The following is a 15,602-nucleotide window of genomic DNA, read 5'->3' as shown; positions in this document are numbered from 1 at the left end:
AACTTCCACAGAATTCACTGGCCCTGCTCTTTCATCCAGCTACAATCAAAACTGTGTCGTGGCAACATACGAGGATTATTCAATCCCTCATGTGCCAAGGAGAGCATAGGCGAGCCCTCAGATACATACAGATGATGAGGCCATCAATGTCGAGCAGTAGTGAAGTGCGGCTTTTCCTCACTGTGTTGTTGTCCAATAGGTAAAGAAATTCCACCACTTTGGCATTCAAATATTGTGAAAGGTAGAAAATAAAAAGCCCCAAATCATTCCTTAAATTTCCCTTAAACTTTAAATACATCAATTTGGGGGAATATTTTTGCTTATACTATTAATATTCCTTTACACATCAAAAAAAATCATTACAGGTGCATGGTGGAGGCATGGGGTTTGTTGCAGCAACATACCACTAAGTTAAACATAGAAGAGCTGTTAAAACATATGTATGAAATCTGTCAGGAGATGGGACTAATGGAAGACTTGCTGAAGCTACCTTTCACAGACACTGAACAAGTAAGTATGGAGGAGATAATAAGATCTTATTAATATATATGTTGGGGGGGAAAAAAGCATCAGAATCATAATGGATTTTGGAAATACGTTGTTTCTCCTAGGAGTGTTTGGAGAAGTTTTTACAGACCAATGCTGGCATCCAGAATCCTGAATTTCTTTTAGTCTACCATCTGCAGCGTGCCAACTACATCCCAGCACTACAGCTGAATCGGTCAATGAATGTTAATCTTCTGGTAAGTGTAAGTTTTGTCAAGGGTGCAAGTTTCTGATAGGTGTTACTGACAGTTTTTCATAGTACTCAGTAGAAATCCTGCTTTAGGTTTTTTAAACCGTTATGTAAAGAAGCAGGAGTAAGTTTGTACACCTGAAGTTACATCTGAACCCAGAAGTTGAACAGACTATTTCAAGATTCCAACACTACTGAATGTATTTTACTGTATCTGTAGAGGAAATGTATTCTCTTAAGTAGAAACGGCACAGATCTGTGCAGTGTCTTGCAATGTAACTTTCTGCTTTCCATTCATCAGAATGATCGAGATCCTCACTTGAGAGAGAGAGCAGTTGCCAGAAATTACATATTAGACCAATACGGCAAGATCCTTCCTAGAGTTCAGAGGAAGCTGGCGGAAGAGAGAGCCAGGCCTTACCACTTGCCTTCGTCAATCTTAAGAGAAGGTAATTTTTAGGGGGGGAAGTATAATAGTATAACAGACCACTAATCATTGTTTTGATTACACAAGGGTGATCATTTTTCCCTTTTGCTTTGCAGTATCAAGACCAAAGCCATTATCAACAGTTACAAAACAAGCTAAAGCAGGAAATATGCATACAAGATCAACTTTCATCAGTAATGTACTTTCCAAAATTGGAGAAGTATGGATAGGAAATGAGCAGAAAACCAGTGTCTCACAGTATGATAGGTAAGCAGACTTTAAACAAAGTTTAGCCTTGAGAGACAAATCCGTTTGAATGATGTTAGTGTTTTGCTGGGAAGTGCACCTGAATAAAGATTCACTTGGCTTTTTTGCACATAAAGTATAGAATGTGTAAGAATCAATTCATCAAAAGCAGTATGATTTACCAACAACCTCTTGGTGTATAGATTGCAATGGACTTGATTGTGTGATCAAACAGTAATCTTTTACCACTGCCTGCCCAGTTTCTGCTTCATTTCTACCTTTTTTTACTGCAAAATGGGCAGAATTATGAAGAGTGGAAAAGAAGCTAGCATTAATTTTCCTACAGGTGGTATGGTCAAATAAACTTAAATTCCGGTGTGTTTGGACTTCAGGGCCATGAAATTCAGTTAGATAATCCTTTTTAATTCTAGTCCTAGAGCTACAGAGCCACCAGTCCTACCATCTCCTCTCCTTGATGCAGAGTTGCGGGATGCGTTTGTGGGGACACCAGTTACAAAATCGTCACAGAAATGTTCCAGGTACAGTAGCTCTAGACAATGAATATTTCTAAAATATACTCTTGTACATGAGTGTATATGTTGTGCTTGCAGAGTGTTCTCTTTGCATTGAGTTTTGTGTCTGTTAAAGAAAAGGTCAGCTTTGGGACACAACTAAGTGGAGAGTTTGAAGTGGTTCCAGTGTTGAAATGTAGGTGAATTTTCTGCTGCCATGGGAATGAACCTAACTTGTGGAACTTAAAATTGCATTACTCTTGCCTTGCAGTTATTTAGGAAATTAGGTATGAAATTTGAAGCAATATTAATGAGCCTGATATGTCACCCCAACAGATTTCTCGAATGCAGCATGATGTTTTTCCCGTTTCTTTATTTTATATTTTAAACTGTTTGTCTTAACAGATTGCTGGATTTGGTGGTTCGTCCTGTTCCTTCAGATTCTGCAGCACAGGGTGGTAGCTGGCAGTCACCATGCAGACCTTCTACTTCATTCATGGCATTCAGCCCATTGAAATCAAATATGTATTCTTCCAACTCTCAAAAGAATTTTTCAGGAGCACCAGAGTTGAATTTGCTACAGACTCCTCTTGTGGTTAAGGTTTGTACTTTAGAACAAAACCAACCCCACCAAAAAACCCACAACCAAACAGTAAGAACTAGCCAACCTAAAACTCCATAAACTTTGTTTAAAATAAAACCACCAAATATTTAGCGTAAATGCTGTTGATTTCAGTTGGCAGAATATTTTCAGTATGCTTGTGGTTATTGCATTTACAGTCCTGTGGGAAGCAGTACATGGGAATACTTGTGAAGAGGAAAAATTTAGTTATAAGTTAATTGCCGTCTGCATGGTGTCCCTTAGCTTTGTGAAATGCACTTGTCTTCACTGCATGGAACAAAGTCAGTTAAAGTTGGGGTGTTTTTTTTTAAGCTGTTGCTTTGCAGATTGCCATTATGTATGGCAGTGTCTTCAGTCAACTGTAACTAGGGTAACATTTTGACATTAAAAAAGGCAGAAGAAATATAAAAAGTGTGGTGATTTATTAAGATTGTCATACCTTTGGAAAAAGAGCAGTGCAGATGTTAGACAGTTCTCTCTGCTGGTATAAACTCAGTTTGTAATTTAAACTAATAGTTTTGACAAGTGAAGTCTTCTGGTTTGAAGATTTACCTGATTTTAAATGAAATGTTATTATTTCTTTATGATCATAGAGAGCTAAAATGTTGGCCACATCTGCTTCTGGTTTTCCTGGGTTTACCCCTCAGTCTATTCTCAGATCTAGCCTTCGCACCACACCCCTAGCAACTCCGTCTGCATCTCCAGGACGATCAGTTACTCCTCCTCTACGAGCAAAGGAACCTAGAATATCTTTCAGGGAAGACAACTCAAAAGCAAAATGGACTGTTGGGGTAAGCTGGGCTGTGGTTTGTGATTTTTTCCAGTTAAAGGCTTTTTAGACCATGATGTGACTTAAGGTTTTTTAAAAATTGTGTAAACGCCTTAAGCTGAGAGCAGGAATTGCAAATGAGAATGGCAGACTTGAATTTGGGGAAAACCAGCGAGGTTAGACCATCCATAACATCTTATGCCAGCAGGACCATCAGTGACCCCAGCAGCTGTCACTGAAGTGCCTTAAGGAACTGTGATTGCTCCAAGTTGCTACTTCAGCTGCCTGCTGTGCCTTTTCACGTGGTGGTATGGCAGGAAGGTAAAGAATATGGATCAAGCCAATTGTTTGGGTTTGTAAGCTTTGCTAGTTGAACCTCTTTGAAAGCAAGAGAAGACAGGAGCTGCATTTACTTTGTCTCTCTTTTCACAGTACTGGATTTGCTTAAATTATGATAAAAATAGACTCCTAATGAAGAGAGCTGTACTGTTGTCTGTTCTCTAACCTTAGAGTTCTTGGGTTTTGCTTCTCACCTTTAACTATGGATAGCAGTCGTATAATCAGCAAATGAAGTTGGTCCATCTGAAATTTGCCTCCTTTTACTCCTTCTGTTGTGTAATTTGGATTCCCTGATTCAGTTTATCATGGAGTTGCTGAGTTGCTGTATAACATACTGAGAACAGGAGCAGAGTGGGGCATGTGCCAGTACCTACATGCATGAGCTTTCTGCACACGTGCCCAAAAGCTGCTATAATTTGTATTTATCATACCTTTTACTGCAACGGTAACAAGAGGCGCTCTCTCCTAGATGAAGTTCTTACTAATAATGTGGTGTGGCCAGATTGATTTGCTCGTTCCAAACTACAGACATAGTGAACACTAAAGTATTTGAGTTGTGAATGCAAGTTGAACAGGCAAGCTTGAAAATGAACGGCCTTTAGATGATGACAGCAGAAGCAAGAGCTTACAAAACCCAAATTATCTTAATTCTCCAAGGTCATGTGCTAGAATGACAATTCATTTTGTAGTGCCTGGAATTTCTGAAGTGTTGTGTTACATCTGCTTTCATCTAATGTCAGATTGCTAATTGTGCATCTGTATTTTGGGAGCTGTAACCCCAGAGAAAATTCCACTGGAAGGTTGCCATGGAATAGCAGACTCACCTTTCAGAAAGAAGAAAAGTAGGTGTAATGGCAGGTCTTACTTCCAGGCAACATTAGGAAGTATTAGTGAAAGAATGATGAATGTTGATTAGATGAAAGGCTGTTTAGAAGGGAATGTGTCAAGAAAATGAGTGTTTCAGTAGAAATGGTTCCCTGAGTTACCTCAGAGGGTGAACACAAATACTTGTAAGACACTGTTCTTCAACTGTTCAGTTCAGTATTCACTCCAGGTTATAACAGGTGATGCTTGTAAAATTTAAGATACCAGTATGTTTGTTCTTTTCTAGCTTTGAGAAGAAGCATGTGCATGTTACTCATGATGAAACTTTTTTTTTTTCCTAAACAGGTAACAGAGTATGATAAAGCATTATCTGGAGCTTCATCTGAGCAGCATCATGGAGTGGTGGAGGATTCTTGGTCTGAAAGCAGACATAAACCAGCTCTGTTTGCTCTGAGCAATACTGAGGATGATCGTGCTGAAATGGAAGAGTCTTCAGAAAGCATACCTGGAGATGGTTTGGGGACAATGGATGTCAGCAAAGAAAACAGTAACTTTTCTGTCAGGTCAGACCAAACTACTCTGGAATATCATGATGCAAAATCACCTGACGATTTTGAAGATGATGTCATCTTTATAGCTGCTAAACCAGCTAATGCTTCCACTGAACAACCTGCTGATTTTCATGAATTAGAGAAGACAGAAGACAGTGAAATGGTTGAAGACAAACCTTTCCAGACAGAACAACTAGATTCATCAGAACTAGGAAAAGAAGCTGGTGTGTTTCATCTTGTGATTACTTAAGTTTCTGAAATATTCAAATGTCTTCAAAAGTTTAAATTGCTGATAATTGCAGCAGTTAACAATGAGTATTCGCTAGTGTCCTGGGCACTTCCTTATCCTAGACTTTTAAAGTTGTTCCTGTATTCTGTATCCTTTTTGGTTTGGGAATCCTTGCCATTATGAATATATAGTGGCTTTGGCTGGCATTACTTGTGTGCAATTGCAGCTGAGAGGCTGCAGTGATTTGTGCAAGTTTTGTGAGGGATATGAGTTAAAAGCTTAGGCTTCTGGTTATGTTTCAGGAGCACTTCCGTGGGCTACAGGGTTTTTACAGCAAGCTTAGTACTTTGACTAGATAGATTTTTTCCTTTTTTTGCCCTAACCATCTCATTAGTGCTCAGTTAAATAGTTTTCTTGAGTCTGCTTGTGTGTTGTCAGGCTGGATGTGGCTCTGAGCAGCCTGATCTAGTGTGAGGTGTCCTTGCCCATGGGCAGGGGGGTTGGAACTAGATGATCCTTGAGGTCCCTTCCAACCCTAAGAATTCTATGATTCTATTACCTGTTTCTCATTCCAGCTATATTTGCTTGTTTTGCTGGCTCAATAGTTTGTGCAGCCTTGTATTTCATCTGGTCTTTGGTAATTTAGCTTAACTGGATTCATTCAAGCCAGGAGGTGCTGAGGATATGCTCATACAAGCAGGTGTGCTGGCAGATTAGAAAAGAAACAGCTCACTAGCTTGTGAGCAGTGACGAAGAGTTGGTAATGAAATTGGTGCAGGAGCGGGGAGGAGGTGTACAAACACAGCTATGGCCAACTGTGTTGACATACAGCACTCAGTCCTTTCAGCTCTTCATAAAAAAAGTGCTATTCCATGCTGTCTGTAGAGTTAATTGCTGAATCTGGAAGCAGCAGATAGTAGAAGACAGGGGAGATGTTTCTAAAATTGAATCTGTTTAGGTTAAAAACAGATTAGCAAGCAGTTGGATTTCAGCACTACCAGTTAATCACTAAAGGAAAGGACAAGAAAAGACCTTAGATGCTTTCTTGTGGTAGAGGGGAAATAGGGTCAAGAAAGGATAGAAGCATTGCTGGAATGAGATAAATATCCAAAGAGAATGTCTGTGCATCAGGGAAGTCATCCATCTATCTTACATTTGTAGGATGTGTGGAAGAACCAAATGCTGAATGTCTTACCCTTCCAAAGGACAGTCAATTGGTGTTTAAAGCTGCCGAGGCTGCTACTTTTGGGACTGCAAGTGAAGGGTAAGTTTACAAAAGAGATGCATCTTGAGTTTCACACAACATGTAACTGCAGGCTTCCCTGTGTTTGAAAAGAATGATTTTAATCTGGTATTGGTTCTTTCCTGTGTTCTTAAATACAACAGCTCTTCTGTTTCTTTCTGTCTCTGAACAGAAATGATTTGGCTGTCAATTTGGGCCTTTTTTTTCTAAAATCACTGCGGACACTAACATACGGTGTGAAAGACTTCCAACTTCCAAGGTTTTGCAGTGAGAAAGTAATTTGTAAAAGTTCTTCATGGTTTATTTTGAAGCTTTATGATTAATGTCTCTCTTTCTGTTCCTGAAGCGAAACAAACCACCTGGAGTCCCAGATGTCCTCTTCATCAAAAGAAAAGGCCTTACCAAGTGCAACAAACCCACAGCTTTCTGAATCAGTGGAGGCAGACAATGAAAGTATGTACAGTATTGGAGGTACATGAGTTAAGGTAGCTGAACTTGTGAAGTAGAATGTGCAGTTCGCGGTACCTACTACATGTGTCTCAGAGTGAAGTACTTGGGTGTTACTGCTAACTTTCCTTGAACTGTCGAGAGCGTCCCTTCCTCAAAGAAGGTTCTTGTAGGAAATGCATAGTGAATGTTCCTGTTCTTCATAATGATACTGAGAAAACTGACAGAATTTAAACTATTAGAAGGAGACATCAGCATTTATTTTAATGCTGTATAACGCTACTAATTTGCATTGTGTGGGATCTGCTGCTTGAGTTACTATTTTAAAAGATAATGAAGTATTGGTATTGAAGCTATGAAGAATAACTAGCTGTCAATGTTCCTTTGTTCTTTTTTCTCTCTGGACTTGCCAGCTATTTTTCCCATTCTGCTTGTTTTCTGTTGTTGTTGGGAGATTTCCTCTTTTACCAGAGAGGTAGTTTTGGCTTCTGCTTTTTGGAGAAAGTGCAATGTATGTTGCAGATGGGAGAACTGTATTGTTGGCTCCTGGTCCCTCTGTGACTTGTTGTTGCTTAAACCTGTATCATTTATATCACAGATAAGTTAAAATTTCCATAAATCTTTCAGCTGTGTTAAGTGTCCATGACGGGGAGGATGCAGTCAGTGCTCGCTCACAGAATCGCCTTGAAGGGAAGTGTGTGGATTTACCTAAAGAAAGTAACCTAGAAGCAGCCAAATTTGAAGAAGTCACTTCTCCACAGGAAGAAATAATGGTTTCTAACAATCTTCCTAAAACTGAGGAAATTAATGTAAGTAAACTAGTTTCCCATTTTCTATAAAAGAGAAAATAATTTGCTAATTGAGGACGGTGCTGTCTTACTGACAATTAGAAGGCATGCAAAAACATTGCAGTTTCTTGAGCTGGCTAACACAAGTTAAAACCTTATTAGGTAAGGGCAGATACATTTTTCTCCTGTGCATTTTCTGTACCTAGAACACAGGTCTTTGAGTCAGTAGTAGAAAACAGAAGGTCTAAAGCTTAGTTGTTTGTTGTTTTTTTCTAAATAACCATGTTTTCATTTAGTTTAGTAGAACTTAAATATTTATCTGACCTGAAACATAAAGAGTTTTAATGTTAAAGACAGTAGAAGAGCTGGGGAGTGCAGCTTTTTGATACTGGGAGCCATTTACCAAATGACAAAATAATGTGGGAACCAAACTAATTTTTAGAATGATGTAGGTGCCAAGATCGTTTATTGTTAGTTCCTTATTAATATAAACAGAATTCCCAGTAATGACTTTATTTCAGTATCAAGATACTTTCAGCTGTCTAAAACTTTTCAGTGTAAGCATTCATTTTTGTAATATCTCAACTTTGTAAAATAGAAATTTTAAAAGGTTATTCACATGGACTGAAAATTAGGACTACAGTGTCTCAGGTTTTTTGCCTGTTCTTGGTTCTGCTGGGGCTGATGGATTCATTGTGGATGACCTCTAAGTGCCATCTAGGGTACACTGTCAGTTTCATGTAGGATTATATTCACAGGAATTAATAATAGTTGGAGTGAAATACAAACTGAAATGTAGGTGTACCACATACAGATAGGTCTCATGTAACAGAAAAGGTTTTTAAGTGCCTCAGATTTCAGATGATGTTAAATAGGCAGTCACTTCTTTAGCGTATGTGGGCTTGAGGATTTAGGACAGTGTTGCAGAGAAGATGATTATAGACTTGGAAAGACATGAATTACATAAGAGAGTAAATAGAAAATGTGCCATGGGAAGAAGGGAGCAGCACGTACATGAGGCAATCACACACTTCTGCAGACATTCATGTAGTACACTAAACATTTTTTTGCTTTCATTAGAACTGGTTCTCACTGATTTCTGTGCAAGCCTTTCTTTTTGGCTTGTTGACATTCACTGAATTTAGGACAAAGTACTTAATGTTTTCTTCTCTGTAGATTTGTAAGTGTAATAGGGAAGCTTATGCAAACTTATTTCTTTAGTTTTGAAGCATGGCATGTTGCCCTGACATTTCAGCAACTTTTGGCAAATCAAGAGGGAAGAAAATAATTAGATTCTCTGGAGATTCTTGTTAATTGACTTCTTTCTGCTGTTGTTGGCTAGCTAGGTAACCTTAGAGGGCTGGACAAAGACCTTTACACATAGATTAAATTATTGTGACCATCTTGAGTTACTTGAAATACCTAAGAGATACTACATTTGTCCTCCACGTGAAAGCTTGAGTATCTCATTTGGCTCCAGAAGGAAAGAATAATTTCAGTACAAATCATGAGGTGAAAGTATACAGAATATATGTATTGTCTCATGCCACCCTAGTGATTCCATAAAGTGTTGTGTTGAGTTATTGGATGTGATACCTGGCAAATTTGGTTGTTTCCATCACAACTATGGTGACTAAAGCATTAAACTTTGGGGACATAACTGTATTTGACTATTTTAGAGACAGAGTTGGTCACTCTGCATGGATTTGTGGTTCATCAAGCAAGCACTGCAACGTGGTGATTACTGCCAGTTGTGTATACAGCTTGTATTGCAAAACTGCCAACTTTGTTCATGGGTGGTGGGAAATCACTTGCCACAAAGAGAAATCTCAGAAATGAAGCAGGAGACTGCACACACTGAACGCTCTGTTTCTGTCCCTTAAACGCATAAACTCTTACCTCAGTAGGGAGTTCATCAGATGTTTCCAGCTCCCATTCTATGGTGATCTGAAAGGAAAAACAACATTTCACTGTCCTCAGTTATGTCTAGCTCAGTCTGTAGTTAGCCTGTTTGATAATTAATGCATTAACAGACATTTTTTACCTTTAGGTTATTGAGAGTGCAGTCAAGGCACAAACCTCAGAAGCAGCACCTGAAACATCGTGCAGTGAGCCCCATCCATCAGGCAGTCTTCAATACAACTATGATGCTATAGAGCAGCAGTTTGCGTGTGATGTGCCTGATGCTGGAGATGGTGAATGTGATGCTGCTGAGGGAGATGCAGAGCTTTTTATATCTCAGAGTAGTTTTACTTTAGTCTTGGAAGGAGAAGAAGGTGAAGCAGAGCTGGGAGACCCTACCTTAGCAGAAGCTTCTAAAGCAACTGGCCCAACAGAGGAAAAACCTGTGCACAGTTTAGGAAATACTGAAAAGCAAGAACATGCTACAAACTCTGTGTCCACTGTCACTAGTGATCAGGAATCTCAAAATATTGCAGAGTCACTCCCATATGTTCCCGAACCCATTAAGGTGGCTATTGCTGAGAACTTACTGGATATAATCAAAGACACAAGAAGTAAAGAATTTACATCTGAAGTTGTAGAACAATCTATAGGTAAAAAGGTGACTAGATTCCAGAGGGAAAAAGCATCCTTAACAAGTGTGCCAGAAGGATTGGAAGAGGAAACCGGTAGACATCAAGTAGAGTATGCCATCACTCCTAGAACACGCACAAGGGGGCAGCTGAGTAGAAGTGTAAGTATTCCATCTGCAGGTGCTCAGCAACTACTGAAGACAGATGGACCAGTTCTGTTTGCACTGTCTCCCAGGAGAAGTACCAGGAGAACAAAAGAAGCATCTGAGACATCTAGTCTCCAAACAGAAGAAAAGGTGCAAGATGTACAAATACCTGCGATGCCTGTTACTCCTAGGAGAGGGAGAAAGCCTAAACAGACTAATGTAGAAAAAGCAGAAAGCAGCCATTCTGATGGACAAACATTGCCCATTAGTATGCAGTCTATAGCTGTTACTCCAAGAAGAGGATTAAGGAGGGCAAAGGAAGCTGCATCTAAACTCTTGGAAGAGGCTGATGAAATTTCGTTTGCTGAAGGTATTACTGCTTCTGGTACTCCCAAAAGGACTAGAGGAGGGAAAAAAGGTTCATCAGGAGATCAAGAAACTGGCCAGACTGACACTGATAATAAGACAAAAAAGGTAGCCAGCCCCAGCAGAAGTGCAAGAAAACCAAAAAGCATTAATTTACAGTTAACTGAAAATGCGAAGGATCAAGACGTGCATCCTAGTGACCAACCCCTTTTACCTGTGCCAACTAAAAGAGGCAGAAGAAAAAAGATGAATTCATCAGAGTTTTCAGAAAATTCTGACCTTGATCTGTCTAAGTTATCTCTTCCTCAAACAGAATTAAAGCTTCTTGTCACTCCTAGAAGAAGTGCTAGGAAAGGGGCACAAAATCTCTTGGCAGACACAGAATCTCTCTCTACTCAGGAAGACATACATTCAGGTGGGAAAGTGGAAGTACTTGGTACTCCTAGGAGAACAAGAAGAGTTCCACATGCTAAACCAGAAAGAACGGACCCTGATGAACAAACACCTGCACAGCCAAATGAGGAATCGGCCACACCTAGGACCACAGTAAGGACAGGACGTCGGGGCAGAAAGGGACAATCAGTATTGGAGGAGACCACAGGAGAGGAGGTCCTCCCCCAGGGACCTGAAGGTAGCCCTTTGTTGCTTGAGGTCACGAACCCATCAGGACACAGTGAAGCATCAAGAACTTTAACAGATCGTATTACAAGAACTAGATCTCAAAGAACTGCCATGCATCAGAAACTGTCTGTTGAGGAAAATGAGTCTTTCCTTTTCTCTCCTCCTCTTACAAAGCTGACAAAGAAATTTAAAGGTAGGTACACTAAGTTTATACACCAAATAGGACATACTGCTGTTTTGTAAAGCCACAGAAAACAGACTGTAAGGCTTTAATTACTGTAAAGACTGCAAAATAAAAATACTGGAAAGAGGCAGTTGATCTTTCCACTGAACTCTCCATAACTTGCTGGCTAGTTGTGGTAGAAACAGATGAGGCACAGAGTGAAATGAAATGTAAGCTGAATTTTGTGATGAGCTTAATTTCTATCAGTTTGGAAAACTGTAGGGTATCTGGTAATTCACCGTCCCTGGAGGTGTTCAAGAGGAGATTGGACGTGGCACTTGGTGCCATGGTCTAGTCATGAGGTCTGTGGTGACAGGTTGGACTCGATGATCCTCGAGGTCTCTTCCAACCTTAGTTATACAGTGATACTGTGATATGTGATTGCCATCCCTTCCACCAAAAGAGAAATGAAGACATGCTTCCAATTTTTTTCAGTCTTTGACTTAAAATGAGCTGCATTTTGCAACACACTATGCAACCATTTAATTATCTGATTGTTTTTCCTGGGCATATCCTTTGTTAGTGAAGTTACTGCACAGAGAGTTCTTTTTATGAAAAAGTACATGCCAAACATTCTACAGAGATATGCAATACCTGCTGATGCCTCTTGAGCAGAATACCACATAAGTACAGGTAAAGTCACTAGACTGGCTATATTTTGTTTCTCAATATATTGTAAAAGAATGGATCCCAAGAGGTAGAACCAGGGAAAAAAATAACCTCTGCAAGGAGTGTTTATAACCTGATTGGACTTGTTATTTCAGGAAGCTACTGTGCTCTTGATTATCAGCTGTAGCTTAACATCACTGTCTCTTATGTATAAATGTACATGCTTGTTAACAGTGCATTGTCATTTTAGCTGGAAAAACAGACCAGGCCGTGCAGCTAAAGGACTTAGACCCAGACTTGTCTTCTCAATTTGTCTTTTCACCCCCTCTTTTGAGGTCAAGGAGGAAAAATGTATCTAGCAATTCCCAAATTGTGAAAGAACCAGTAAGTAAAAACTCTTAGTCTCATGTTCTTGACTTTGGCTTTATACCACTTTTCCAAGTTACACTTTTCAATGCCTTGCCTTTTTCCTTTGAGCTAACCTTTTTTTCCCTTTTTCCTTCATAAAAACTAGCTACAAAATCAAATTTAAATCAGTGTAAGTCAAAAATTAATAAGTATTGCTTTGCTTTACACAAAAGGTTTTCCTTAAACTTACTTGTGTGTTATCTGTTAATTTTAGAATTTGAATTTTAGGATTTTAGTAATTTGAGATAGAAGGTTTGTTTTTGCAGAGAGGAACTGTAATGCTTTTGGAAATAACTTTGGCATGGTAGCAAGAAGTTCTTCACCATGAGGGTGGTGAGATGCTGGAACAGGTTGCCCAGGGAGGTGGTAGAAGCCCTATCCCTGCAAGTTTTCAAGGCCAGGCTGGATGTGGCTCTGAGCAACCTGATCTAGTGTGAGGTGTCCCTGCCCATGGCAGAGGGGTTGGAACCAGATGATCCTTGAGGTCCCTTCCAACCCTAACAATTCTATGATTGTATGACTTCTACATGAAAAAAACATTCATTTGTATTCTCCAGAAGTGTAAGAACTTCTACATAAGTAACATTTTTTTGCCTTAACATAGGAGCTTCCAGCTAAAGAGGAGGAGGATACCAAATCCACAGAGTCTGTGGGAAAGGGAAAAATGAAGAGAGGTAGAACTGCAAAATCAAAAATGAAGAAAGCAAGCAAGTATGATATTCTTCTTGAACAGTTACTCGCATTCCTCTGGTAGCACTTCAGCTGTTAGTCATACAACTTTTCCTGACTTGCTGTGCGGTTCTGCTCTGACTTGATGAGCATGTCCCGCTTGCTGGCCTAATAGGCACCTTTTTCCCACTTTACAGTTTAGTTTTCTAAAGGAAATAGAAAAGGGAGGGAATAGAAAAAAGGGCAAGTGGATACTCTATGCAATGATGGCATGCTCTTATGTTGCCTTATTTCGCCTTATGAAACCACACTCTTACGGTCATTAGTTCCCCATACAAGGCAGGAGTACGTCAGAAAATGAGCAAAGAAAACTTGTTTCTGGGTATGTTTTCTGCTTGCTTCTGGAAAACTGGGGATGTTTGGCTTTTAAAAGATGGAGTGGAGGGCTCTGAAGTCTTATATGGATAGTTGCTGAGAATGCTTGGGGCAGTATAGTAAGGAATGAAAGCAAAAGGAAGCTTGTTTTTTGTACCTTTTCTGCCTTGATCCTATGTACAAAGAAGCCCACGAATAATTCTTTGGTGTTGATTTTGTAATTTCAGAGGGTCTTTTTCCTCTACTAAATTCTGTTGGTAATAAAAATACCCATTTGATACCTCTCTTTCAGAGCCACAAGAAAAGAAGGTTCTTGGTCACCTCCACCAGTGGAAATAAAATTAATCTCTCCCTTTGTAAGTCCAGTGGATGGAACAAAAAGCAAACAGAAAGAAACTGCAGATGGGGCAGAGAAGACTCTGCGAAAGAACAAAACCAGACTGACAAATTTTCCAAAGCCAGTTGTGCGCCGGAAGATGCTGTAACTGTTTTTAAAGTTTTTAATGTACACCGCTGTTTGTAAAGTCATCAGAATTGTGTGGGTTAGTAAAAAGGGAAGGAAAAAAAACCCAAACCAAACTCATTTGGGAGAGATAATTTATATAAATTATTGTAAAATTTCATAAACAAATGGTCTTTCAATAAGTAACTCCATATGGAGTGTGATTTCCTCAGTCAATGCAGTTTTCTATTTTATATTAAGACTTCATACATTTATATAATATGTAAATACAGCTTATTTTAGGAATGTTAAATAAAAATGTATACTTCACAATATGCTTACTGTCTGATAGCTTTTTGAGGGCATAATGGGATGGCCTGTGTTGCTCAGAAACATTAAAGTTGGTTTGCCAGAGTTGCTGAGGCCAAAAAAGCTTTTTAAGCTTAGACAAGTTTGCTTGCAGTTCCCAAACCAAGAGAACATTTAAACCACGCTAGTTTATATTTTCTAAGCGTTTGACACTCTGGCACAAGTGCTTGGTCTCGCAGTACAGAGCGGTAGTTTCTTACATTCACGGTTAAGTTGTACTGTACTGCAATCAGAATGTAAACAAGTTGCATTTTAAGCTGTGCAATATTTTATTAGTTTTTAAATTTGTCTTGAACTTCGGGACAGCTGCTCTCTAGTTGATGAGACTAGTCACACTTCTAATGCTTCACTGGGTTTTTTTACAACTTGTCGTCAGCAAAAAATTTACTGCGTGAAGTGCAGTGCTTCCAACAGCGTACCAAATGAAAATGGGTATCACCCACATCCTTTGAAATTTGAACTAAAATGAACTAAAATTATTTTCATACAGTTAAGAAGAAGGAGGATGCTATAATGGAAATGATTCCTGTCTGTAAACATATTTTGCAGTATTTGAAGCCTGCGTATCACACAGCACTGAAAATCCCGATGGTAAAGCTCACGGCAGTCTGAAAAAGGTACAAAAAATGTACAGGTTATCTTCGTTGCAAACAGTATTTTTGAATAATTGATTGATATCTTGGGTTATGGAATAAATGTCCCTATGAAGCTTCAATTTATAAAAATAAATTCAAGAAACTATTTTAAAAGCAGACGGTGGAAGTACTATTTTGATGTACAGCCTTTTAGACAATGGATTATTTTTATGTATGTTAATTTATATATGGATGCAACTTGGAAGACTACAGAATGGTGGAAACCTGACATTAAACTTTTCAATTAGTAAAAACTACTACAGCTACTCTTAAGAAATAATTTATTGGTGAACTCTAATACCTTGTACGTGGTGGATGAATGTATCAGTGACAGACTGAACTTGTAAAAGAAGCTGCTTCAGGGGTCATGATTTTTCTGTCTCAGAACAGATTGTTCTAGAGAAGCAGTTGTGTGCACTTGGATATTTTTTTTTTTTCTCTTTGGGAGTACTTGTGACTGAACAAAAGCCT

The 15,602-nt window shown here is 39.1% G+C and overlaps 1 protein-coding gene across 1 annotated transcript in view; it reads left to right on the top strand.

Annotated features, from left to right (window-relative positions):
- The window catches only part of AHCTF1 (AT-hook containing transcription factor 1), a 45,203-nt gene extending 30,512 nt beyond the window's left edge, over positions 1 to 14,691 (top strand). The window contains exons 21-36 of the mRNA XM_054162335.1: positions 12 to 199; positions 366 to 510; positions 612 to 743; positions 1,038 to 1,185; positions 1,280 to 1,430; positions 1,841 to 1,948; positions 2,327 to 2,522; positions 3,137 to 3,334; positions 4,822 to 5,251; positions 6,418 to 6,520; positions 6,846 to 6,952; positions 7,574 to 7,755; positions 9,785 to 11,594; positions 12,484 to 12,617; positions 13,246 to 13,352; positions 13,978 to 14,691. Of these exons, the coding sequence (XP_054018310.1) occupies positions 12 to 199; positions 366 to 510; positions 612 to 743; positions 1,038 to 1,185; positions 1,280 to 1,430; positions 1,841 to 1,948; positions 2,327 to 2,522; positions 3,137 to 3,334; positions 4,822 to 5,251; positions 6,418 to 6,520; positions 6,846 to 6,952; positions 7,574 to 7,755; positions 9,785 to 11,594; positions 12,484 to 12,617; positions 13,246 to 13,352; positions 13,978 to 14,170 (4,332 nt within the window). The 3' untranslated portion in view covers positions 14,171 to 14,691. The remainder of the gene's footprint in view (positions 1 to 11; positions 200 to 365; positions 511 to 611; positions 744 to 1,037; positions 1,186 to 1,279; positions 1,431 to 1,840; positions 1,949 to 2,326; positions 2,523 to 3,136; positions 3,335 to 4,821; positions 5,252 to 6,417; positions 6,521 to 6,845; positions 6,953 to 7,573; positions 7,756 to 9,784; positions 11,595 to 12,483; positions 12,618 to 13,245; positions 13,353 to 13,977) is intronic.
- Positions 14,692 to 15,602: the final 911 nt, after the last annotated feature.

Source organism: Dryobates pubescens, chromosome 6 (assembly GCF_014839835.1).
Source record: "Dryobates pubescens isolate bDryPub1 chromosome 6, bDryPub1.pri, whole genome shotgun sequence".
Classification (NCBI taxonomy): Eukaryota; Metazoa; Chordata; class Aves; order Piciformes; family Picidae; genus Dryobates; species Dryobates pubescens.
Note: the sequence above shows the minus strand (reverse complement) of the source record. Positions and strands in the feature narration are given on the sequence as shown.